This window comes from Odontesthes bonariensis, chromosome 19 (assembly GCF_027942865.1).
Source record: "Odontesthes bonariensis isolate fOdoBon6 chromosome 19, fOdoBon6.hap1, whole genome shotgun sequence".
In the NCBI taxonomy this organism is placed as follows: Eukaryota; Metazoa; Chordata; class Actinopteri; order Atheriniformes; family Atherinopsidae; genus Odontesthes; species Odontesthes bonariensis.
In genome coordinates, this window is record NC_134524.1 from 30444893 (window position 1) to 30471175 (window position 26283).

Sequence of the window (26283 nt, forward strand, 5' to 3'; positions counted from 1 at the left end):
ACTATCATTTCACAAAAGCTGCATGATGATGCATCTTATTATCGATCATTTTCCTCAACTTTAACAAATAGCAATTCCCATCTTGTTATTTTTAGGCTGGATGCTGATACAGGGTTTCACACACCTTGATAATGCTGAGTAATTGTTCACCCTCTCAGATCAGGGATGTGCAAAAATTCGGTCCTCAAGGGCTTCTGCATTGCAGGTTTTAGATGTTTTCCTGCTTCAACACACCTGATTCAGATTAAATAGATCAATCCAAAAAATAAGTTCTGTACAAGCCTGCTAATGATGCATGGATTTGAAGGAAGTGTGTTGAAGCAGCGAAGCATCTAAAACCTGCAGGACAGCGGCAAGGGTTAGACTGTGTTCGAGCAGTCAAAGTTTGCACTCAAAACATAGGCCTATTAAATCTAGCATTTAAGAAGTCAGTCTTACCACTGTAGCCTCAGGCTTCTTAGCTTAATTGCTATGTGAAATTGATGGTGCATCTTCTGCCAAGCCTGCAATTCCTGCACTGGTTCTATCCTGTACTGTCCAGCCCTGAAGGCTATCTGACTGCCTCTCTAAACCTTGTGATATATGGTCTGTTCAGCATGGTTTGAAGGGTGGAGGGTCAGCTTGGCAACAGAAGTAGAGAGGGGATAAGGAAGGATCATTAGAAAAAAATAACGCTCATTCATGAAATGATGGTATAAATGTAATTAGTGTAGGTTATAGGGGGTGCATGAGAAACATTGTGATCCTGGTAGCAATAGTTATTTTCAGCTATGCTAACTCACCAAAATCAAAGCAATCCAAAGCAAACAAAACAGAATTCTCTTATTTTCCTCAATTAAAAGTTTGAAAGACAGACAACCAAATTGAAAGAGAGAGTGTGTTGCCTCCAGCCATATAAATGTAAGCCTGTTTACAGCAGACCATTCCTATGTAGAAATAAGAGTGAACAGCAAGTTGGACCAGTGAACAGGAACTACAGTTTATTTAGTTAGGGGGATGAGGATTTCTACCAAGTGTTTCAGTGTGACAACAATCTGTTAAGTGTATAACCCGTTTCCACTGTTTCTGATGGAGATATACGCCAATATCAGTAGTACAGATACAGTAATATCCTAATGAACTCCTGGGCCAACTTCTCCTTAAAATCTGATGCAATAATCTTTAAGAAATTAGGTCCTCATTTTGAAGTGTGCCACTTCCTTTGTGACTACTGTGTCACTCTGCCGTGTGCACGTCAAATAAATTGGGCAGAGCAACAGGCAGAGGCTGTAAAGGCGAGTGTCATACTATATAGTAACCGCCAATGGACTCACAGATAAACCTACTGAAAATGAATACGAAAAACCTTTTTACCGAGCAATCTTGACCATCTGGGATATGCGAGGAAAATACACAAATAATTAAGGAGTAACTTTAAAGACCTGCACATAATCCAAGGTCTGACACAGCAACCGTTTTATTGTCAAAGAAAAGGTGTGCCAAAACTTTTGAGGGGATATATACCGTATTTATATATATATATATATATATAAAATCTGACTACCAATGACATATGTCCACTCCGCTCTCTGTTTTTTTTTTTTTTTTTTTAAATTGAGTTTGTATTGTTTTTATCAACCTTTATTTGCTTCAACTTCATTGTTTGTTTTATAAGGACTTACTTATCACAAATGCAAATCCACATTTTTAATTTGAACGTAAAACAACAAGAAAGAGATAGATGTAGTCTAAACCTATAAGTGACACTTGAAACCACAAGAAGATGTTTCAGATGTATAAACAGAATTAATGACATGACATATACATTACAAACTAATCAATGAGGCTTCTTATCAGAATAAGATAAAAGTAAAACAGCTAAATTAGTGCGTGAACAACAATGCTGTCAACATGGCTGCTATTTTAGTTTATGGTAAATGTATGATTCACTAGGTCTGTCAACTTTTCCTGCCTGCAAGTTATCTGGTATGTTATATTTGGTCCAGCAAGCTAAATATTTGTTTTGCAGATTCCTTTTAAATATATGGACGCATACACGTTGAAAACATGCAATATGAACGAAAGGTGGGAGGCTGACCATCCGGCGACCTGGTGCAGGGAGAACAACCTGGAGCTCAACGCTCTAAAGACAGTGGAGATGGTTGTGGACTTCAGGAAGACCTCAGCCTCACCTAGCCCCATCACCCTCTGTGACTCCACCACTGTGGAGTCTTTCCGCTTCCTGGGAACTATCATCTCCCAGGACCTCAAGAAAGCCCAGCAGAGGCTGGACTTCCCGCGGCAGCTGAAAAAAATTCAACCTGCCAACGACAATGACGGTGCACTTCTACTCCTCCATCATGGAGTCACCATCTGGTCGCTGCTGCCACCGCCAAGGACAAGGCCACACTGCGGCATGTCATTCGGTCTGCAGAGAAGGTGATTGGCTGCAATCTTACATCTCTCCCAAGACCTGTACGCCTCCAGAACTCTGAGGCGGACAGGGAAGATTGTGGCTGATCCCTGGCACCCCAGTCAAAAAACTCTTTCAGACACTCCCCTCTGGCAGGAGACTGTAGTCCATCAGGACCAAAACCTCACACCACAAGAACAGTTTCTTCCCATCCGCTACTAGCCTTACCAGCAAGGCCCGGAGCCCCCCATGACACCGACTCTCTCCCTCTCCCCTTCCAGACCTACAAGCTACTTTAACGTAGCATCTTCAGACCTTCTGCGTTACATTAACGCATAGTCTCCATTTGTATATATATCTATATTGTCTGCACCAACTACACCAAGTCAAATTCCTTGTAAGTGCAAACCTACTTGGCAATAAACTTGATTCTGATTCTGATTCTGATTCTGAACCAGGGCACAAGTCATTTGGTCAGGGCTTCTATATTCTGGAGTTGTGCTCAACTATCACCCAAGCTTTGCATACTCTATCCATCAAACATTAGCTATCATCGAAAATTCCTAACTTGAAAAAAGCAACAGCAAATATTCTGAAATAAATATTGAAATATCATAACATGGTCACTTGTTTTCATTGTGAAATGCATCATGTGAAAGCATAACTCGGTCCTAAAAAAAAAAATTCTAATATGAATCAATGTGGTCACTTTGCTTCCCAGAGGATTTCTAGCAAGTTTCTTCGTCACTTTCAGTTCGACCATCCTTTCAATGGGAAACCAAACTGAACCTAAGTGAGGCATCAGATGCCACACCCTGTCATATCCAACTCCCTCCCACCAGAATGTGCTACAATTCTTTAATACCTACAATCCTCTTAATTAACAGCGCATAGCTTTGACAGATTTTCAAAACGTTGACATGTAAGGCGGATTGAGTCATGGAGTTTGACTGAGAAATCTCTGCCTCACCCATAAATATACACACAGTGATGACAAACCAGCCACTCCCACGTATACAATAACCTACCATTTAGATACAAAGAAAACAATGTTCCTTTGTTCTAATTGGGAACGTTCAAACGGTCTGACCTGAAATAATTTTAGACATCTTAACTGCAAGGACAAACTGAAAATAAGGAAAAACAAGGCACTTGTTAAAGCTCTTCAGTCACTAATAGACCTCCACACGAAAAGTGGCAATACGACTTTAAGAGGGTCCTCCCTTCTTTGGCAGCTGCCCAGTAACAATGCATCTGCAGTGCAGGGCATCGCGACGTTAGGCACCAACAAAGCTTTGGCATCGTAAACCTCATCGAACAAACTAACATGTCATTCTCCTTAACTCAGACAGCTCGCTTCTGAGAATATGACGCAAAAGTAGAACATCAGTTATAGAATTACATGTCAATTAGGCCACCGTCAAATGGGCAAGCGCCATGCATTTGTATAAAATGTCTCCTTTTGTTCCATCTTCACCCCGGAAAAAAAAAATTACAAAAAAAAAATCGTATCTCTCGAGGCATTAGGGAGACAATCAGCAACAAGCCTCGTCAACCCACAGTTCTATGTTTAGGAACGTATTTGTCTATCTGTGGGTTTGCACTCAAAAACATAACCTCACCATCCACCACATAGCCCTCTTGGTTTATGAGCAGGGCGACGTAAAACTGACAGATCTATAAAAAGCGTTTAAAAAAATAGACAACGGCGTATTGGTGTGAAGGCCAAAGCTACAAACAACATGATTGGTAGTCGTGTGTTCGGATTTGTTCGCTACCACAGGTGTTCCCCATGATAGCATAAACCAATTCAAACAACCACATAGAAGGAAACGGACGCTTTATGTGACAATATCCTGAAATAATGTTGTGAATAACATTTAAATTAGTATATACACAATATACACAAACATATTACGTCAACGTGAAAATCTTGTTAGCCAATTTAACCGTGAGCTAGATCTTACCGGATGGCTTCGACTCTTTGGCAGCAGAATTTTGTCCATCAGCAAAACCTTGCGACGATGATATTTGGGCGGACTGAGTCATTGGATCCATTTTACAGTAGTTTCGTGACAACAAACTCAAAGACTAAACCGAAAATGACTGTCACTTTCCTTTCTATACGTATGTATTGTCTGACTTTCCTAAACTTTCCCCCAAGAGCAGGTCTCGGATCCGCACCGTAACGCAACGTCAGTGCACTGAGAAAAGAGCAGAGATGGAGGGAAACAAGGCAGTCAGACTATGGAGGAGGGGTAAAAAAAACATGTCGGGTGTGGGACGTTCAAGTCTCCGTTTAAGCTCCACTATCTCATGTTTAACTTGAAAAGTAGGACTTGTCTCACTTTTTTTCCAAGTACATTAACGTCACACCATCGTAATGACACTCGTTACATTTTTTCCTACACGCTTGATGGCATTTAAAACATTACGTGATTATATTCTTTAATATTCGATAGACTTTGCTATCTTGTAAATGAAAACAGAAATATACGACCGCAATGGAAAGCAACAACAGGAATATTCCTGAACAAAGTCCATAGATAAAAAAAATAGAACGAAAAACGTGTCTGATCATAGATTATTTTGCATGTTAACCGTTAGTGTGGCTGAATTGTGAGATTAATGAATACATTTCTATCAAAAATAATTAATTATGTATTGGGTTGAGTGCGTCAACTGTTAAGTGTTTGAGCTGTCATAGTCAGCCATATTTATAAAACTGATTTGAATGATGATGAGGAAATGTTTTCATGGAATTTCATACAGTTTACTTGTAATTCTACAAGTGCACTTGTCTTAATTAAATCTGTTTTCCATGATATAATTTTTACCTTTGTTCCATTGTGCAAGCATTTGTCTCACGGAAGCATCATGCTGCCGCCTATTGGGGGCATTTACGTTTTACATGACGAGAACTACGTTTCCCAGCATACACGAGGGAAACAGTAGGTCCGGATTTACAAATCTGTAAGCATAGGGATGGACTTAACGGCATACGTTAGCTTTGGAGAACGTCTTACGTGATGTTATGAGATCTACTCTGTTAAGCCAAAGTTGAGCGTGGGAACACACACCAACTGACTTTCAGGCAGACCGAACTGCGCGGTAAAAGAAGAGGTACACAAACAAAAACATGTGGTTGGGGCTGTGAGAAAACTGGTATGTAATATCTTACACACTGGTGAAATTGTTAGTTGATAATAGCTCAGAGTAAGTCACTGCTGTGGAATACTTTGGTCGTTTATTTTGAAAAAGGATTAGGGGATACGCGTTATCTAAAAGTGATGAGTTTAGCTAACTAGCAGCTTGTTAGCTTGTTAGCTGGTTCTAAGCGGTCTAGTGGTCTTCAGTCTGTAGTAATAAAGCTGTTTATCACTGTTTGAGGACGAACTCGTGGTTGGATTCTTTCTCAACTTTATTTCACCTATTAAAGTAACAATGCGTTAATTCAGAAAAACAGCTAAGCTTAAACAATCAGCCAGACAACTAATTCTAGTAAAGTTAGCTAGTTAGCCTACGTGACCCACCCAGGAAAGCAATTTAATTCACCGAACGAGGGAAATTGGCCTGTAATAAAAGATTCGTTGTTTGTGATATTGTGGATGCACTACCGTGTGTTAACAGATGTCATGAACCTCATAAGGCTACCATTTGCCACTTGGCATTGAGTGTATGAATGTAGCTGTGGGAGTGCCCCGCCCACCACCGCTCCATACATAAAACCTTACCAGGATTGATGTAACCAGTATTATGCAATGAATCAAGCAGCATGGCTTCGGGTCTGTATTGATGGTTGTGTTTATATTGTATAGTGTGCGATGTTCAAAATAACTCCATTATGTTGATTTTAGCGAACATTATTAGCTAACAGATGTTCATTATTGCCGATAGATCTCCATACTAGCCAAGGAACATCCACCTAGCTCGACAAAGACGTTACGCTTTGCTCATAGAGAAACGACGATTGATGTACTTATGTAACCAACACCTTCAAGCTTTTTATGACGAATGATAGTAAATTACTTACAGGAGAAACAAATAGAATAGCATAAACAAACTTAAAACGTTTGGTTGCAAAAAAAATATATATAATGCTGTTTTTGTTGAGTAACGGAGTCGATTTTGCCGTGTTTCTTTTTATTGGCCATCAAATTATTTGACTTAACCAAAACCAACGTTGAACGTATCTTCCATAAAGTGTTACAGTATATGTATGAAATCTGGGAACCGGATTTTTATTTTTTATTTCTCAATTTCATTGATATCCTTTGTTTTAAATACGTATATACATTTATATGTGTCATAAACAGCACAAACAATTGTAAAACTACAATTTAAGTCATATAAAAATGTTTACAACATCCTAATATGACAGATCGATAGATTAAATCTATTCATATCATAAGCGACATCTGCTGGTGATCTTGGTTGGTAAAGGCTTAGTTTTTGATGTGTTAGTCTGTCTAATCCACAACTATCAATAGCATCACTGAGGCTCAATTTAGATTGTTCTTTTAATTTAGAAAATGATTATGGTGCTTTATGGTGAGTCAGGTTTACTCTTTTATTTAAACACTTTAAGGCTAGATGTGGCTCTAAAACTATTGGTCAGGAAATAAGCCGGATTTATTTTTAATGTGGCACAACATGAATTCTTATATTGAAGATGTAAGTCTGTGAAACGGGCTGTGTGATGAAAATAAAATAAATAGATGCTATATATATAAAATTATATATAATTTTTTTTAAATTGGGGCACTTTGGATTGAAGCCGATTGCCAATAACCAAAGTATGCCCAGACCCAAGTAACTCTTCTAATATGATGTTGGACCTTTTTAAAAGTAAGGCCACATAGTTGTGAGCTGTTTTTTTTTTTTTTATCTTCAGTATGAGCATTAGGTCTTTCAGACAAGACACAGTGTTGGGAAGAAATAAAGATTCTTTTTTTATTACTAAGAATTGTCCGTGTCTCCCAATGACTTGATCTGCTTTCTGCAGCATCAGTGTGTGGTATCGGTGTTGAGTTGAACTAACTTCGTGTTAACATTCATATTACAGATGAGGAGACATCCATACATCTGAGCTGTGACTGAATGCAGATGACATGGGTTTGCACTCAACCCAGAAGAAGCACTTTCCCCTGCGGGGGATAGACGGTGTTGTTCAGCTGTTTGATGCTGAGCTCCAAAAGACTGAGCCAGACCTAGCTCTTCTGTCTCTGGTTCTGGGCTTTGTTGAGCATTTTCTGGCTGTGAACCGAGTCATCCCCATAAATGTTCCAGGGGTGCGGTTTGAACCACTGGAGCCAGATTGTCCTACCTCTTGCTTTCCCACAGTGGAGCTGGGCATGATATCTGCTCTGTATGAGCGCTTCACAGCCCAGATTCGCGGGGCAGTTGACCTGTCCCAGTACCGGAGGACTGCTGCAGGGTCCAGCAGGGAGCTGGTGAAGAAAGTGTCGGATGTTATCTGGAACAGTCTCAGTCGCTCTTACTTCAAGGACCGGGCTCACATCCAGTCTCTCTTCAGCCTCATCACAGGTATAAAATTTCACGAACAATCCTAACAGTAGTTTCTGTTGAGATGTTCATTGGTTGTAGGAAAGTATGAAAATTTTAAATTCAGTGATTTTTTTTTTTTTTTTTTTTTTTTTTTTTTTTTTCCTACGTTGTTCAGTTTTTACTCAGAGGAGAATGGCCTTTGATTGAAGACACAGGTACAGCGTATCCCTTAGTTTTCTGGTTTTACCTTTTTTTTAAGCAGAATAATGCAAGCAGTGTCACTTCACTGGTTGTTAATCTGACTGTGGATACGTACACCTTCATGTAAAAAGGACAGTGTTAATAAAGCTGGCCAGTCACAATCTTAGATTTACACACACACATGTGTATATCTATATATATATATATATATTGTAGGAAATAAAGTTTTTTGTTTTGTTTTAAATATGTGGCTTGTTATACACAAACATTTTGAACACGTTTAAAACTAAGCAATACAATTTTATCCTAAATTAATATTAGAATTATACTTATAGTAGATGAAAGGTGGCAAAACTTAATACTGCCTATGCTAAATTATTATTATTATTATTATTATTATTAATATTACTCCGCTTTATATCACAGGCCTCTGGTCAAAAAGATTGGTGCAGACATGATGGTCTGCAGCGTGCACCGTACCAACAGGTCTTTTCATTGAAAAACTTGCTACAATTTCAGATAGTTGCTGTACACTGAGTCTGTGGCAGTCTGAAAGCTGCTGGAAGTGTGGCCAAAACATTTTGTTGGCACAGTCTTAGAAAAATGCCACTTTCTGGAATGCTACATTTTCCATTCCAGCTGTGTAACATGTGTAACTCTTCCCAGGTCAGCTGCCTCTCACTCATATGTAGCCTTATAGTCTTGAATAACTCACCTTTAAAATGATTTCAGGATGTGACTCTTATAATTTCCATATTGTCCAACATGTCTCACCGTATCAGTTGCAAATACAAGCGTTTTTACACTACTGTGGATATTTTTCCTGTTATTGCACTGCGGCTGTTCAGTTGTTGCAGGTCGGATTGCAAAGATTTTTTGTACCTACCTATATTTTACAACTGAGCAATAAGACTAATCACGTTTATTAAATTCCAGTGATTGTCAATTAATTGATTAATGTAACTGTTCATTAAATTTGAACCAGGTACCAAACTGGACAGCTCTGGGGTGGCTTTTGCAGTAGTAGCAGCCTGTCAGGTGTTGGGTCTGAAAGATGTTCACCTGGCTCTATCAGAGGACCACGCTTGGGTGATTTTTGGCCAAAATGGCGAAGAGACAGCAGAAGTCACCTGGCATGGGAAGGGTAATGAAGATCGCAGAGGACAAACTGTCACAGTAGGAGTTAATGAGAAGGTCAGTCCTAGCTAAGCCTCTGTGAACTAAAACTGACCAGTGTCCTAATTTAAAACCGTGTTTCTGTGCGGTTTTCTATGGAGAAAATCTGATTGATCAAATACTTCCTGTCCTATGAAATGTGTATTGATTTAGAAGCAGACGGGTGTAACTGTGGACAAATCAACTTGTAATTTAGATACGGATGTAACTGTGGACTTCAGTATTCACATGTCTGTAATCTCGACTTTTAAAACAATTTTTATCTCCCACAGAGCTGGCTGTATCTGAAGGGCTCGTACATGAAATGCAACAGAAACATGGAGGTGGCCTTCATGATATGTGCTATCAACCCCTCACTGGACCTGCATACTGACAGTTCTGAGCTCCTGCAGCTACAGCAGGTGAGCGCCACCACTTGTACTGTGATCTAAATTTCTTATGTATCCTATAAAAACAATGACGAAATGTAATGGGCTTGCTCTCTATACCGTTGAAGTTGATCAAAGACCTCATCACTACTTGAATATTGGCAGTAATATTTACTGCACATTGTACTGTATATGATTGTGTATGTGACAAATAAAACTATCTTGAATCTTGTAAGAGTTCCAAGCTTTGACTCTTTTATGATGTGGAATACTCGTAATTCTAAAAGATGACGCATTAATAGAAAATTGTTGTACGTTAACATGCAATGACAATTCAATCAGTCTGGTTCTGATTAATCTGAACTAAATGCTTTTCACAAATTGTCTCAAGTTGCTTTTACTCATCTTTCTATCTGTTTTCTTAATTGTACAGAAACTCCTATGGTTGCTGTATGATCGAGCTGACCTGGAAAGGTGGGTGTTTGTGTGTGCCAAATTAGTAAGGAAAAACTCTTTTGTCATTGCTGTTCCTTAACTTAAATTAACTTGTTTACGTATGCCTCTTCTTCTGTGTCTTGTACCAGATATCCTATGGCAATGGGTACACTGGCTGACCTCGAGGATCAGGATCCGATACCAGAAAAAGAGAATCCCCTGAAAATTCATCTCAAGGTACAATCTTTTTAAAGGCTTCCCACACATCACAATGATGCAACCAAGCTGAAGAAAGTATTTTGCAGATTAATATTTTCCAAAATATTCTAATCTTTCATACAGATCTACTGTTTTTAAATGATATGAAGAGTTGTAGTTGGTTGTGCACTGAGCATGGCAACATGCAGCTGAAAAACAAACGGGAAACAACCTTGTAAAAACATGTTCTCTGTAATGTTGGAGGAAACTGAAATTGAGAGTAAATGTTGCTGCAGAAACAAGACAAAGAACAAGTTTGATTAAAAACACTGGATTAAAAATACAGGAAGTGCCACGATTAGAAATTAATACAAAATATATAAATAAGTTTATATGTTGACAAATGCAACTAAAATTAAATGAAACATTTATTTGTCAAAATAATTGTATAGAATGTGAAAGAAATCAATTTTTCTGCTTTAATTCGAAACTCTATTCATTTAAACTTGTGTTATTGTTGCTGTTTATTTACTTTATGCTCAATTTAATTATTTTTTTCTTAATGGAATATATTTAATTTCTTTCTTTGTGAATTTGTTATTCCTGTGTTTATTTCTGTATTATTTTCCTTGACATCATCTAGATTATTTCTTTCTTTATTTTGTTTTGATATCACCATGCTTTTTATTCATGATTTTATAAATCATCAATCTTTGATGAAATATGGTACTTTGAAAGGTTACATAAACAATTATTCAACATTAAGATTGAAGTATTGATAATATTACTTATGTACAATGTAACATTTGCAACTGTGTGTGTGTGTGCTTGTGTCTTTCTCACTTTTTGTAGGCTGTTGGTTCTGCGCAGAAGTATTATAACAACGAGCACATCTATCCCTACATGTATCTGGCTGGTTTCCACTACAGACACAGGAATGTGCGGGAGGCTCTGAGGGCCTGGGCTGAAGCAGCTCAGGTCATGCAAGAGTAAGTTCACACTCCAAGAAGTCAAAGGCTTTTACCTTGTACTTGTACTTGTGCCACAGAAATTGTTTGGGCTTTCTCAGTGCCTGCTGATGGTCTGTACTTTGCTTCCTTGATAAACATCTTTCAGTCTTTCCATGGCAGTGTGAAAGGCAGCTTTTTTGGCTCTGGCGGGAGCCCTTTGTGATTATTCAGCTTTTATTTTTCTGGTCACTTAATCATCAATACATTTGCTGATATATGATATCAAGATTGATGTGGTTCTACTGCTCATTCATCTCTGAACATGGCCTAGTTTGCTCACTCAGAACAGCCATATAGAGCTGTTGCAGCCACACTTGAAGAGGTTTTACTGGCATTTTCTTTTTAGTCAGCTGGGTCCATGTTGGCAGAAGAGAGGAAATATAGTCATGGGTGGGTTTTGTAATTGCCAGGAATGTTTGCATAAACATTTTGCAAAGCATTTCTCCCTCTGCTGGGGATGTGTACACGCTGTCTGTGCAGGCAAAACAATTCTGAAGTCTATTTGATGAAGAACACCAGATCCATTCGTCGACTTTGACCTCATACAATTCTTTTGGCACATTATTCTTTTAATTGCAGGAATGTGAGCAACAGACCAGTGAATTCTACTGGCAAATTGTTCTGGCTAAAATCTCAACATATAAACACAGTTCTCTCCTTTTTCTAACAGGTTTTTATGTCCTGTCAGCGTGTAACACAATGTGCTCATCAGGTGCAATGGCTTGAGATCTTTTAATGAAGTTGTAAACACAAAAGTCACTCATTTCTTGTTTTTTTGCCAGAAGAGGGCTGGTTAAAGGAATAGTTTACACATTACTATTATCTGGGCTGTCTTTCCTTCCTTTCTGAGTTGATCTAATCTATGTGGCAGTGTTTGGCCTAATTATGTCACTTTTTGTAACTTTTAACGATTAAGTGAGTTGGGGGGCTAATTCTAACACTAAGCTGTGGACAATGTGTTCAGATGCAGTAAGTTTAATTAGAGGAAGTGTATGGGGTAAAGGGGTAATCGGTTCAAAATATGTCACTTTAGTGAAAATATAATGGAAGAATTAGTTAGTCCCCATTAATCCTGGACACAATGATGCAATGTTAAAAAAGAAAGACCAAGAAACCCAGGCTATAGTTAAGAGCTGAAAGCTATTTTTTGTTATTCATCCATCCATCTATGCAAATATATCCAATCGTATACAGTTCTTATTCTTATTTAACCTGCATGGAAGAACCAAGGCACCAGAAACCATGCAGGCACATGCAAGTGGCACAGACAAAGCCCAGTTTTTTCACTTTTTCATAAAATTTATTGTCGCAGGTTACAATTTAGTTTTCACTTCTGCTTTACTGTAGAATGCTACCATTATGACTAGTTGTCAACATTTAGATTAAAAAACTCAACAGAGGGAATTATGTTTTTAAACCGAATTTTCTGCCACTTTTGTTTTTTCAGACTGAAACAAATCAAATGTTCAATCTTGGCTGACCTGTACTGAGGACTCAGAATTTATTCTTACCTTTGCAAACACTGGACTCTAGTCTTGTTTAACATATGTATATGGCGAAGGCTTCATTTATAAGGCCAGGCCTAAACAGACAGCAGTCATTGGAGGCAAGTTGTCAGCTTCAGTAGTTATTTCACTGAATGACCACAGGATGGCAGTAAATGCACAACAATCGTTCTTGACATGTGCTGTAAAATCACCATAGATTATCAATTCTTTTAGAGGCCATTCTCATCTTAGAAAATACATGAAATAAGGCAGTGTAGCTGCTAAGGTTGACCTGTGGTTAAGATTGTTCCTTATGGTGATTCTTTGTTGTTGTCTTTTGGAGCCTGACCACAACAAAGAACCATTGCAGAAAAGTCCAGTGAGAACTAGTGTGAGGGGCGTAGTGCTTGGTCCAGGAAGTGTCCAGCTTGGTATCCTCATGCTCTCCTCCCCTCCAGACACACTGTTCATGAGCCTTTGCTATTAATATCAGCATGCATTCCCTCCCAATCCGTCAGCTTCCTTTTCCTGCTCTCCCATTGTTCTTCAGTTTCAGCCTGCCCTCTGCACACCATCATAGGGAAATGTGTGTGTTTTTATAGTAGAGGCTTTACTTGAAGAGTCTTCAGCTCTTGTCATATCTTGACTTTTATTATGTTTCAGACTCTCAGTTAGAAGCCTTCCTCTGATGCAGCTAGGGTTAGGGTTTCTTTTGATAGCTAGTATCAAATGCAATAAATAAAACTAATAATGATAATTAATAAAAAAAAGTTTAAAAAAAAATGTTATTTCAGTCATTTCTCAAGGGCTTTTTTGACTTCTTTCCCAATGTAACAAAGTCCTTGTCTTCTCACCTGCTCCTGCAGCTATAACTATTTTCGTGAGGACGAGGAGATCTATAAGGAATTCTTCGACATTGCAAATGATGTTATCCCCACTTTGCTGAAGGAGGCAGCTGCTGCTGAGAGTCCTGGGGAGGACGGAGAGGGAGTAGAAGGGACCGACAAGGTGACTATTCTCTGCAAGATGAAGGATCTAAAGCATCCAGTATTTTTTTATTCCAGTGACACAGAAATATGCAATTCTTTAAACTCCCCCGAGACAGTACCAAGACTTTACAAAGTACACACTGACCAGAGCTGGGGATAAAACATCTCAGCAGTACTTGATTTGGTTCCTTTGTTCCTGAAGTGAACACAGGACAGGACTCGAGGTCAGTTTCCTCTAAAAATCTTGCAGTCAAAAAGCATCTTAATGTAGAATATTGATATATTCTCCAGATCTGGGAAAGATAACTATCAGGTAATACTACACCCTGTCTAAAAGGTATATTTCCATTTTTACACTTAAAGTGTGTGTTTAAACTTTTTATTTTTTATTTTTTTAAACGGGTACATTGTCTAAAACAAGCTGATTAAAGCCCCATGTAATTACATTTGTCCGTGGACTCTTGGATCTGTAAATCATACTATGTACTGGCCTCATTTTGCATTTTAAAGTATGCTGAATAAGGCCTTGCTACAGCTTGCAGATCCTTCACAGGGTCATAGTAAAAGTTGTGCGGCAGACTCGTATGCCAAAGTAAAGGCTGAAGTCAAACAAGAACTATCTTACAAAAATACTGCAACTCCTTCACCTGTTATAAAATAATGTATGTGACTGTAGGTCACTAACCAATGCCACATTTAAAGAAATTGCGTTATATTTTCAGTGTAAAATTCATATTTAAACTTAAACAAATGTTAAGAACTTAATCTCATCAAACCAAATTCCTTTGTTAAAAAATATCATCCCAGAACCGTACCCCGGTTATCTTGGCACAAACAAATTGTTTTTTCATCAGGGAGAGTTGGACACCCCTTATGGATACAGCTGCAGACCTCCCCTCAGACATTCAGAGTCTGGCAGCATTTTTCACCACATCTTCTGGAGTCATTTAGCCAGGCTGTGCACAGAGGGCCTTAAATCAGGTTTCATCCAGTAACAGTTATTCCATCAGACTAACAGGATTAATGTTTCACAAAAACGAAAAGGCATTTATTTAAGAACCAGTCTTCTGTTTGAATTGAGGAATTGATATCTGAACTTTCAAAAAAAGGGTTTGATTTGAATCAGAAACCCTTTGGTGTGTGTGTGTGTGTGTGTGTGTGTGTGTGTGTGTGTGTGTGTGTGTGTGGTGTGTGTCAGTCTTTTTTAAACCAACCGTATCCATTACATCACATTACATTGCACTTGTGTCTCTTTCAGGAGAACACAAAGCAGATGACAGCCCTTTCAGCACTCCAGGACCCAGAATGCTTTGCCCACCTGCTGCACTTCTATGATGGCATCTGCAAGTGGGAGGAAGGAAGTCCCACACCTGTTCTTCACGTGGGCTGGGCCACATATCTTGTCCAGTCTCTTAGCCGATTTGATTCTCAGGTGAGAAACTCGGCACAGCCCTGCCTTACAACTTCACACTGACTTCAGAGGAAGCATTTGCAGGAGAAATCTGATGTACCTCACACTTGTTGGTGCTTTGTAGCTAAAAATAGATTTGTCGTCCGATTTCAAAGGTGCGTCAGAAGGTGTCAATCATCACAAAAGAGCTGGAGTGCCAGGATGATGATGACCAGTCAAGTGACGATCCTCGGGAGGGTCGCAGACGAGGCCCGAGGAGGGAGTCCAAGCTGGAAGACCAGAGCTCTCCACCTCCCGCCGCTCCCACCTCCCCTTCCACCCAGCCACCAGCTGCGGCTCAGCCCAAGAAGGTTGGAGATGGAGTCCGGCGTCGCTCCTCCCAGGGTCTGCGGGCCGGAGAAATCGAAGGAACACCCAAGTCCCCGAGCCAAGACTCTGTTTCCTCACCTTCAAATCAACAACAGGCGTCCCCCTGCCCTGCTAGCACCACGGTCATCTTTCAGAGTGAGAAGATGAAAGGGATGAAGGAGCTGCTGCGTGCAGCCAAGGTTAACTCCAGCGCCATCAAGCTACAGCTCACTGCCCAGTCACAGGTCCAGATGAAGAGGCAGAAGAGCACACCAGCAGGAGATTATTCCATGTCCTTCATGAAGCGCCAGCGCAAGTCGCTGTAGACATGCTGATTGTTACAGGAGGAGACTGTAGGACACACTGTGAAAAATAACAGACATTTGATTGACCTCACTTCTGTTTGTGAAGCTTTTTACTGGTGTTTTCATCCAGAAGATCCTCTGAGTCTGCATCATCATTGTTCTGAGCAATACATTTAACTTGCACAGATGATATCAAGTTAAGCATCACGTTAGGAGTGAACATTTCATTTTAATTTAAAATTATTTCGGAAGAGCTACCTGCTCTACTAGATGGTAAGTGTTCATCCTTCATTAGTTTGAGTTTTAATTGGCAGCCACTTGCACACTGATGTAACTTCTCATGTCTGACTCGCATGTGGAAGCCAAAGTTATAAGAAGGATCAAAGTTCAGCTCACAGATGTATATAAAATCAACTTGTACCAATACCAACCTGGTCATGACTGAAGCCTTGGAAGTTATTAATTTAGGATAGTTACTGTGTAACATTGTCCACTCTGCTCTATTGACAGCTTCTTTCTTGCTAGCTCTATGTTGCCTTACATTGTTTTTTTTTTTTCTAAAGTAGGTGGCCTTTAGTTTTGAGAATGCCTGAGCTGGGCCCATTTCTAATAATTTGAGAAGACCAGACAGACCATGCACTGTTGAGACAGAGTCACATTAGGTGGACCTGCTACATCCTGTTTGCTTGATGACTTGTTCTTGTTGTTTTTGTATCTGCAAGTAATAAAGATCTGGTGAAAATGAAATGGTCTGATGATTTTTAATAGACCTAGATGATTTAGTGTAAGATGTTGCACAATGTAAAAATGCTCATATGGACAGATTGTTTTAACGCATAGAAGTTAAATAAATCTGATCTTAATCTTAATCTCTTAAGTAAAACTTTTCTACCTCTTTAGAGAAAGTAACTGCTTGCTGCAGGCATCTCAGAGGCCACTGTTTGTAACAGTTGTGAGGAACAATATATGAATTTGGTGTAATTCTGTGATTTAGTCATTAACTTACAGCTGGACACTCAGCAGAGAAATATCACTATATCTGGAGAACAACTTTAGTGTTTGGTCAATGATATGTTGGTCAATGTAAGTCATAATAATAACACGTTTTTACATGGAAATTTGACTTCTTCCCCTCCAAGCACTTTGGAAGGTAAGCTGTGCCAGGAGCACACACTGATTCATAAATGTTCGAAGTGTTCCATGACTGGGTTAATGGTAACGCGAAATGAATATCGTTTGGTTTTATTGCCAAGTAGTGCACACAACAAATAACAAAGCTATTCTACATATTTTAAAGAATACTCGTCAGTGGCATAAATCAAGACAAACTACTACTGGGATCGATTCATTTCTCTGGAGTCTGCAAAGTGTCATGGGGAAAAAAAGGGAGGTATTACGATGGCACACCCCAGTGAGATTGGTTGTTGATTGTAAATTTAAAAGTTTTGTTCCATATCCAGCACCATCTCCTTTGGCCAAAGATAAACTTGCTTTTTAACCACTCACATTACTGCTTCTGCTTCTGTAAATGTTTGTATACTTTATACTTATAATACTTTATATATCAAATCTAGGCTAAAAACCTACTTATTTAGGATTGCTTTTAATACCCAGTAGTATGATGACACTTTTATCTTATTTGATTTTGTTGTATTTTATTGCTTTCACTGTTCTTTTATTGTTTTTACTTATTCTTCTCTTTATTTATTACCTGCTGTAAAGCACTTTGGTACATCGTAACGATTGTCTGTAAAGGGCTGTATAAATAAAATACATTTACATTTACTTGCCTATGTCATTCGATGATTTCACGAGAGGGAAAGAATAGAGTGCATGGTATGTCAGATCCAAAATATAAAAAATGTCGGAAATCCAATAAAACTTGTCCATTCATTGCTACCAGTCATCGGCATCTTACAAATGTGTAGCATTCATTGCCACATGCCCACCGGGTGCTCCAAGCACGTTATAAAACAGACACTCATCATATGCATAGGAATATATAATTAAAAGTAAGGATACCCTGGGGCATAATTCATTGTCTTCCAGTGTTGGCCACATCTGGACACACAACTAACCCGTCTGTGACCCATCCCTCTCAAATACACAAACATTTTGGGGACCATCAATAGATTTGTGTTTGAGCAACACAAAATTCAACACCTTTGTGATGACTTTTTCTTACACTGGTGTGTAAATGTATACAATGCACTTACTAGGTGCTCTCAGACTGCAGGAACATCTTATTTTTTCTAAATTAGAGGAAGCTCATCCTCTTTTTTGTGTGTCCACACTGCCAGTATTATGGCTGATTCTAGTTCAAAGAACTGCTCTGGGTCTCCAAGCTCTCCTTAACCCATAGGAACCCAGACCCATTTTTCTTTGAAGGAAAATGATAGGGAATATGAACCAGACCAAATGGAGCACCGCATGTCAAAGATCTGCAATGTTACTGTTACATTGGCCATTTTTGGTCAATTTATTTTAGTTTCAATTGTTTGTTACACCTGTAACATCTGCTAAAATTCTACAGTCTATAGTGTTTATATATGAACAGTATATACACTATATATACATAAAGTACACATATAGACAGCTGGTGGAGGGGAGAAAGGTAGTTTTTAGAAGAGAAAAATGACAGTCTATTTGGTAGGGGATTCTAGAAACTACAAAGCTCTCTTCCAGGATCTGTTTATAGATGTACATAGGAATAAAAAAAAGAATGTAAATTCTTTTTTGGGCATATGGTGCCAGGTATTCTCTTATCATTACATATTTCACAATTGTGAAGTACAAAGAAAATTATACATGATTTAAAACATTTTTTTACAAATAAAAAACTGAAAAGTCTGGTGTGCAAAAAGTATTCAGGCCCCCTGAGTCAATACTTTATGGAAGCGCCTTTTGCTGCAGTTACAGCTGCAAGTTTTGGGGTATGTCTCTAGCGGCTCTAACAGCTCAAGCTCAGTCAGATTAGATGGAGGGCGCTTGTGAACGGCAGTTTTCAGATCTTGCCACAGAATCTTGATTGGATTTAGGTCTGGACTTTGACTGGGCCATTCTGAAACATGAATATGTTTTGTTTTAAACCATTCCGTGGTAGCCCTGGGTTTATGTTTAGGGTCATTGTCCTGGTGGAAGGTGAACCTCCACCCCAGTCTTAAGTCTTTTGCAGACCCCAACAGGTTTTCTTCCAAGATTCCCCGTCCCTGCTGAAGAGAAGAACCCCCCGAGCATGATGCTGCCATCACCATGTTTGACAGTAGGGATGGTGTGTTCAGAGTGATGTGCAGTGTTAGTTTTCTGCCACACATAGCGATTTCCATTTAGGCCAAAAAGGTCAATTTTGGTCTCATCTGACTAGAGCACCACATGGCTTCTGGAGAAGGGGACTTCTTATGGCTTTCTTCTTGCCATTCTTCCATAAAGGCCAAATTTGTGCAGTGCACACCCAATAGTTGTCCTGTGGACAGATTCCCCTATCTGAGCTGTGGATCTCTGCAGTTCGTCCAGAGTCACCACGGGCCTCTTGGCTGCATCTCTGCATCAGTGCTCTCCTTGTTTGGCCTGTAAGTTTAGGTGGATGGCCATATCTTGGTAGGTTTGCAGTTGTGCTATACTCTTTTCATTTCCGGATGATGAATTGAACAGTGCTCCGTGAGATTTTCAAAGCTTGGGAAGTCTTTTCATAGCCGAACCCTGCTTTAAACTTCTCCACAACTTTATCCCTGACCTGTCTGGTGTGCTCCTTGGACTTCATGATGCTGTTTGCTCCCCATTATTCTCTTAACAAACCTCTGAGGCCGTCACGGAACAGCTGTATTAGTACTGGGATTAGATTGCACACAGGTTGATTCTATTTAGTCATTAGGTCAGCATTCGATCATTCAGCAATCAGGCAACTTCTAAAGGAATTGGTTGCACTCAGAGAAAAGGGGGCTGAATACTTTTGCACACCACACTTTTCAATTTATTTGTAAAATAAATTGAAAAATCATGTATCATTTTCGTGAAAAGGTTGTATCTTGAAATAACGTGATAGTTTCACGTTATAACGTGATAACTGTTTTGTTAAAACGTGAAAAAAATATTGTTATAATAATAAACTTTTCAAGTAATTACGTGATACTGAGCCTCTTTTTTTCCGTAGAGTGGCAGCAATAAGCTTCCGTAGCTTATAAAAGCATGAAGTAATAGAAAACAAAATCTGCAATATTTTTCAGGATTTACACAGAATGAATTAATTACACATAAGAAAACAAAATAGGGGTGCTCCCTCAGACCAATTGGTTATGTTTCCATTATTTTCCATCAGTATAGGCAGGTCAGCACAAAGTTTTTTGCGTTATTCAAGTTTTTCTTTATGGGTCCCTGAGAGACATCCATGCTGTTATGTGTGTATCTAACTTAAAACTACCTCAACTGTGGCAAATCTAGAAAAAGTGTAGCCTATATCTCACAGAACGATTTTTGTCAATAGTTTTTAATCATGACTTTTTGCAGACCTCTTAAAAATCCACTTGTTGAACTTGAAGGTTGCCAACAGAATCAGTTCATCTGTACATACAGATGTAAGCTTACGATGATGTTTTTCCTTTTCTTCTTTTTCTTCCTCTTCCTCTTCTTCTTTTTCTGTTTTTTTTTTTTTTTTTTTTTTTTTTATAGTGATGACTATCACTGCTCATGCGTGCTTTGACCTCAGCGCCTCTCAGGATGGGTTTCCCTCAGATCTGCTCAGTGCGTCAGTGATCGCCTTGTTGTCCGCGTCCGTCAGTCCTCTCAATGAGCTTCACCGCGTTTCTTCTTCACGGATCGATGCGCCAGCAATTAGTGAGCTCCAATTAGTTCCCAGTAGGCTGTTAGTTTGACGACAACAACTGGGATGTGCGCGTAGAGAGCTCACTCATAGTTCCCAGGGGTGTCTGCAAGTATGGACAGGATAGGGGTATCATTCCTGGACCCTCTGGATGATTACGAGTTAATTCACCGGATTGGGTGCGGCACCTATGGAGATGTATTCAAGGTAAGTGAAAACATTTCCTCATGTGTTCGAAAGCGGCACTGAGAGAGAGGAAGAACACCGTTTTAGTTTCTGAAGATAGTATAGCTGCACAACCAGTGGGCTACAGGACGTTTTACTCTGTCAAAAAGCTGAATTACTCATTTTAAGGAAGTGTTTGACATGAGCCAAAATCAAATTCTGCTGCATGCAAGCAGTAACTGATTTATTTTGCCGTTAGGAAGCTGAAATGTTAGAGTATTTGCATAATTTCCTCCAGCAGCAGATTAGACATGTCCCTGAGGACATGTATCATCATGTTTTATGACCCCTGTGTTTTACCAAGCACATTACCAGAATGTTGGGGACAGTGTGCTTAGTAATATTGAGGGTTCAGTGGTGCCAGTTTCATGCTGTTTTATTACAGTAGTAGTACTAGGTTGTGTCTCATTCTAGAGTCAAACAGCTGACAAAAAGAGATATGTTACAAATGTACAAAAATGTCACATTAAATCATGCTTATCGTGTCATTTAACCAATGAAATTAGGTGGGAACTTGTTGCATATCTTTTCACGTGATTTAAGCCTCAGGATGCAAACATCCTGTTCTGTTAGCACGTCCTGGTGCCTTGTGCATCCTGCAGAAACTGTGCAAGAATTTGTATTGTTTCTTCTTTATTTTTAACACGCTGGACTCCATGGCCAGGGTGGGGAGTTTTGAGCCGCTGGACCAAAAACAAAAACAAAAACAAAAACGTTACAGTATCATCTTTAGTTTTTTTTAGTTGTTCCAATAAGAATAATGGTTTATTTTCTAATATCTAGCATGCAAGCACAATATAAACTAAAAGCTATGATGTATTGTAGAGTGTGGTGTATTGTGTGGTGTATTGTATTTCAGTGACTGTCAAAAAAGGAGAAAAAGGCTAAATCCAATTAGTGTCTCTCAGCTACAGAGAACGAAAACATAAAGAAATTAAAAAAAACTCAGTCAATATCACATTCACTTTTTGTACTCATAAAAGTGACTAAAAATAAAACTGTGAACCGGGAGAAATGACTACAAACTGTATATGTTTGTTGCAGCCCTCTGAAATGACCATTAAGATGTCTTGACAGCAGATGATGTGTGACAAAGAAACAATGAGTTTTTGCTTTTTTCTGTTAGGATGAGAAAGTCAGCATTACTAAGACTGTAAAACCATGGATTGAGTGTATGATGTAGGAAGTCACATACATTCTCCTATACTTTCAAAATGTGATTTGTGGCATCTTGTATAAATTTGTGTAATTGCTCAACAACAAAAATCACAAAAGTGTTGCAGAACATTAACATTTCAGTGTGAGTCTGTTAACCTGACAATGTTTGCCTTTTAAAGTGCATGTATGGAGTAAGACTTAGACATGCTCTGCTGAAAAAGGTGCACTGTAGATAAAGGTAATTCAGTCATTTTTCTCTAAGCCCATAATTAGGGAGCCATTTCAGGGTCATAATATTTATTAATTTGGAACAAATATTTGAAATAGAAAAAACACGTTTTGAAACTGAAACTCCAGTTTTGAACTTGAAATTTGAAAATCAAAAAATGATATTTGAATCATGTGTGGATACTTGTGTTCCTGTAAAATTCAATTCAATTCAATTCATTTTTATTTATATAGCGCCAAATACAACAAATGTCATCTCAAGGCACTTAGATAATAAAGTCAAATTCAAGCCAATTGGAATTCAATTAATTGTAATCATAATTATTCATAAAATAATCCAATTCGTTCATATAGAGCCAATTCAAAAACAATTTCCTAGCTAAGGAAACCAACAGATTGCACTGAAAACTTTTTCTTTTTCGGTCCAATCTCCCGGCCTGAGCGTGCCTGAGGCGACTGTGGAGAGAAACGACTCCCTTTTAACAGGAAGAAACCTCTGGCAGAACCAGACTCAGGAAGGGTGGCCATCCGCCTCGACCAGCTGGGGTTTGAGAAGACAGAAATGGCCTTAGCTGTAGCAAAAGCACTGTTCCAGTTAGAAATACACGTCTAAACATTGGCACTCCATTGTTTTCTAATACTGTTATGATTTTTTTTAAAGAAAATCAATAAAAGAAAGCATAAATGAAAGCTAACATGAACTGAAGTGTATATAGGTTTGTAGACAGATTTTTACAAACTTGCATACTTTTGCCCCAATGTTTATAAAAGTTACGAGATAATGTAAGAAAATGTTGTATGAGTGATAAATGTTTTCTTTTAAGCAATGTTACTAGAAGCTCTAAACAATAATAGTCACAGCTAATACAAAACAATCACATCTCCTAACAAATTACCCAAAATGGAAGTGCATTGTGGACAATCTTCGACAAAGAAGAGGATTTTTATTAGAATAAAAAGAACTGTCTATGGTCATTTTTAATAAGACACTTAATTAATGGAGTTATTCTTTAAAACTGTATTTATTTAGTTTTTGCTCCCCTGTGTTCAGCAGAATTCTAATTAAAGCTTTGGTTCCACCTGAATGTTCAAAACCCAGAAGCTGTAGATCAAGCAAATCTTTTGTTCGGCATCATAATTTTCTGCCAATGAACAGAGCTCAATGAGATGGCACACTAGATGATGTAAATCTGGTTTATCTGGTACTTTCAAGTATTTTCTCATTGATTCTTACGTTTCTGATGTAACTATTGTCACTTCTCATGAAGCGAAAATAAATTGATTGCAAGTCTTATGAGGGTTTTATAAAATAGGTAGAAAAAAAAAGCATTTTATGTCGACTTGAAGTTTGGTAATGAGGAAGTGTTCACTGTTTTATTTACAGCTTTATTAATTGACAACAGCTCCCAACAACTGCTAAAAGCATGATGAGATTTTATGGACATTTCACACTGTCATGTTATCCACTGCTTACGTAATTTTAAAAATTGGTGCATCTAGTAGTACAGATAAAATAATGTATAGATGTAAATATCATAGAATGGAATTAAATATATCAACATTTAGTACTTTGGTACTTTTCTGAAGGATGTATGTCTGTAGATAAGTTGGGAGCAGACCAAGAATAGCTTTATAAATGAAAATATGCCAATGTTTGATCATAGGAAATAATCCACATGGCACAAAGACAGTTAGTGACAGCTATTTCAAAGTCTTCTCTGAGGATACCAAACTCCAGATAACAGTCCAAACCATAGATGTGATCAGCTGACTGTGATGGCCTGCACCATCTTTGTATTACTCTAACATTTAGTCTTATTGTAGCCTGTGTCTCTGCTGTGAATGGGAACAGCACTCCATCTTACCATAGTAAGAGACAATAGCCCGTTATCACCTCCCACTTCTGCAGTTGGCGGTTTGGTGGAGACGCAACTGCAGCAGCAGAGGGTGAAAGCACTGGACATGTGACTGCGTGGGCTTTCAATGGACTTCCATTATGGTACTGTTATTCATAGAAAACTCAGCTTGAAGCTCATGAAATGCTCCAATGCTGACCAACAACAGTTCAGATGGAGACCTAACTCAGCTCAATCAGTTAATCCTTAAAAATAACTATTTGCAAGAATCTACTGATTTCTACGTATGAAACAACGTCTTTGAGTTTGCTCATTTTTAAACGTGATTCAACTTAAATGAAGGGTTAACTGAATGAAATCAATCTTGGTATGGTATATATTACAAAAAAATCTAAATCTTTTTCTATTTAATTTGGAGACATCGCATAAAGCTAAAAAAACTCAAGTAGATATGTGAAAGGGCAAATGAAAAGTGAAATAAAGATGAATAAATCGCCAGCCTGTCAAATCTGTCAGGTTTATTTTCTAGTTTGGGTCAAGCTCACAAACTTCCCACAATGCCAACTGGTGACAGCATTATGGTTAGTTTGCCAGAATTGACAAAGCTCATTCAGAGTCACATATAATGTAAAGCTGTTTATAGATCAGAAGTGGTACTGATATGGGGACAGGGAGTTTTTCAAAACAGTAAATCAGTTTATCCATCTGCATTGAGTAACAGCATAAGAGCTTATCTGTGGATTTTCTTTGTTATAGTCATTGTGATCTTCACCCCATTTAATTGAGCTTTTCAGGTTTCTAAAGGGGAAATCAACCTAACACAAGCAAACCTGTATGTGTTGAGGGTGGAACATGCCGGGTGGTCTGGTCAGCAGGCATGTAGCCCCTCACATGTTGCACCTTAATATCGTTAGCACAATGGCTAATGCAGGAGACTAATAACTTCTGTTCAGAAAACTTGAAGTTTTGCTTTTATGGGGACAGGTATTTTGTTTTACATATTGTATTTTCCATCCATCCATCCATTTTCTATACCTGCTTTATACAATTCACAGGTCACAGGGGGCGGGAGCCTATCCCAGCTGACACTGGGCGAGAGACGCAATTTAGACATAGACATAATATAGGTAGACGCCCCATTGACTGCTTCAGCCCGTTGCCGTGACGTAAAACGTCACCGCCATATTGCTTGGGGGCTCATTTGGACCAGAGGTCTGTCAAACAAGCGCAAGTTACCGGGAGCATCGTTTTTTCTGGATAAAAATCACGATTGTCTTACATTTTGCAACCGATTTTACTGAGTCGTTTTTACATTCAAGGGTGTATGATCTACGCGGAGTATCCCCCAAAAGATTTGTCTCAATGTTTGAATCTTTGGATCTCGCTAATTAGGCTCTAACCTCCATAGTAGACACATGTGCATATGTCTATAATAATCGCTGATAGACGCTCACTTTTCTTGTACTCCCACAGCTCGTGCACAAATCTAGACTATCAAAATGGTGCTTCTTTAGCTACTACGTATTGACCATCATTAAGAGAAATAGCCTACAAATCAAATAGTGAGACACTGGCAGTCAGTCTGTTTTTTATAGTTGCGTTTCAAATATGTGCATTGAGAAACCACCTTGAACAGTGCAATTGACAATAAACAGTAATTTGACAAACCAACATTACAAAAAAAGACAATGGTGAACAAACATCAAAACAGCTGCAGCTTTCTATATTTCTATAGCAGTAAAGTATGCATATCTCAAAATATTTAAATAGTCTAATATAAATACCATAATATATAATATAATATAATGACTCAGTATTATGTGTGATGGAATAACATATATATATATATATACATACAATCATGCTCATAAGATTTTCACATCTAAGCAACAGTGCAATTGACAATAAAAATTAATTTCCCAAACAAAAACTTCTGATACAGAAGACAAATGTAAACAAACATCAAAACACCTGCTGCTATTATAAATAAATACCATAATATTTCAATAGTTTAATTCTAATACACATATAGTAATATAAAATATAATATAATAATAATACATACATACATAATAATATGTATGTATATATTTGTATATATAAGCTTGTGTCTAGGCTTGTATCTTGGAGCTAGAACCCTTTAAAAAGTATAGTTTTGCTAAGCCTTTTTCG

At 38.4% G+C, this 26283-nt stretch overlaps 3 protein-coding genes across 8 annotated transcripts in view; 2 read left to right on the top strand and 1 right to left on the bottom strand.

The window, feature by feature from the left end:
- rtn3 (reticulon 3) overlaps window positions 1-4644 on the bottom strand; it is a 30872-nt gene extending 26228 nt beyond the window's left edge. The window contains exon 1 of one of the 3 annotated variants that reach the window (XM_075451552.1): window positions 4360-4644. In XM_075451552.1, the coding sequence (XP_075307667.1) occupies window positions 4360-4450 (91 nt within the window). In that variant the 5' untranslated portion in view covers window positions 4451-4644. The remainder of the gene's footprint in view (window positions 1-4359) is intronic. The other 2 variants (XM_075451553.1, XM_075451554.1) reach the window with 2 other exon arrangements.
- Window positions 4645-5485: 841 nt separating this feature from the next.
- Window positions 5486-16584, top strand: men1 (multiple endocrine neoplasia I). Its single transcript, XM_075451402.1, has 10 exons — window positions 5486-5557; window positions 7458-7939; window positions 9087-9295; window positions 9550-9678; window positions 10079-10119; window positions 10230-10317; window positions 11131-11267; window positions 13642-13783; window positions 15023-15196; window positions 15331-16584. Exons 2-10 carry the CDS (start codon window positions 7504-7506, stop codon window positions 15847-15849), a joined length of 1875 nt encoding a protein of 624 aa, XP_075307517.1. The 5' UTR covers window positions 5486-5557; window positions 7458-7503; the 3' UTR covers window positions 15850-16584.
- A 3934-nt stretch (window positions 16585-20518) lies between these two features.
- The window catches only part of map4k2 (mitogen-activated protein kinase kinase kinase kinase 2), a 42130-nt gene continuing 36365 nt past the window's right edge, over window positions 20519-26283 (top strand). For all 4 annotated transcript variants that reach the window (XM_075451711.1, XM_075451713.1, XM_075451712.1 and 1 more), the window contains exon 1: window positions 20519-20851. In XM_075451711.1, coding sequence (XP_075307826.1) covers window positions 20759-20851 — 93 coding nt within the window. In that variant the 5' untranslated portion in view covers window positions 20519-20758. The remainder of the gene's footprint in view (window positions 20852-26283) is intronic.

Coding starts and splice junctions, on each gene's coding strand:
- men1 (XM_075451402.1), top strand. CDS start 7,504: ATGGGTTTGCACTCAACCCAGAAGAAGCACTTTCCCCTGCGGGGGATA. Junction 7,940..9,086: donor TCTCTTCAGCCTCATCACAG/GTATAAAATTTC, acceptor AATTTGAACCAG/GTACCAAACTGGACAGCTCT. Junction 9,296..9,549: donor CAGTAGGAGTTAATGAGAAG/GTCAGTCCTAGC, acceptor TATCTCCCACAG/AGCTGGCTGTATCTGAAGGG.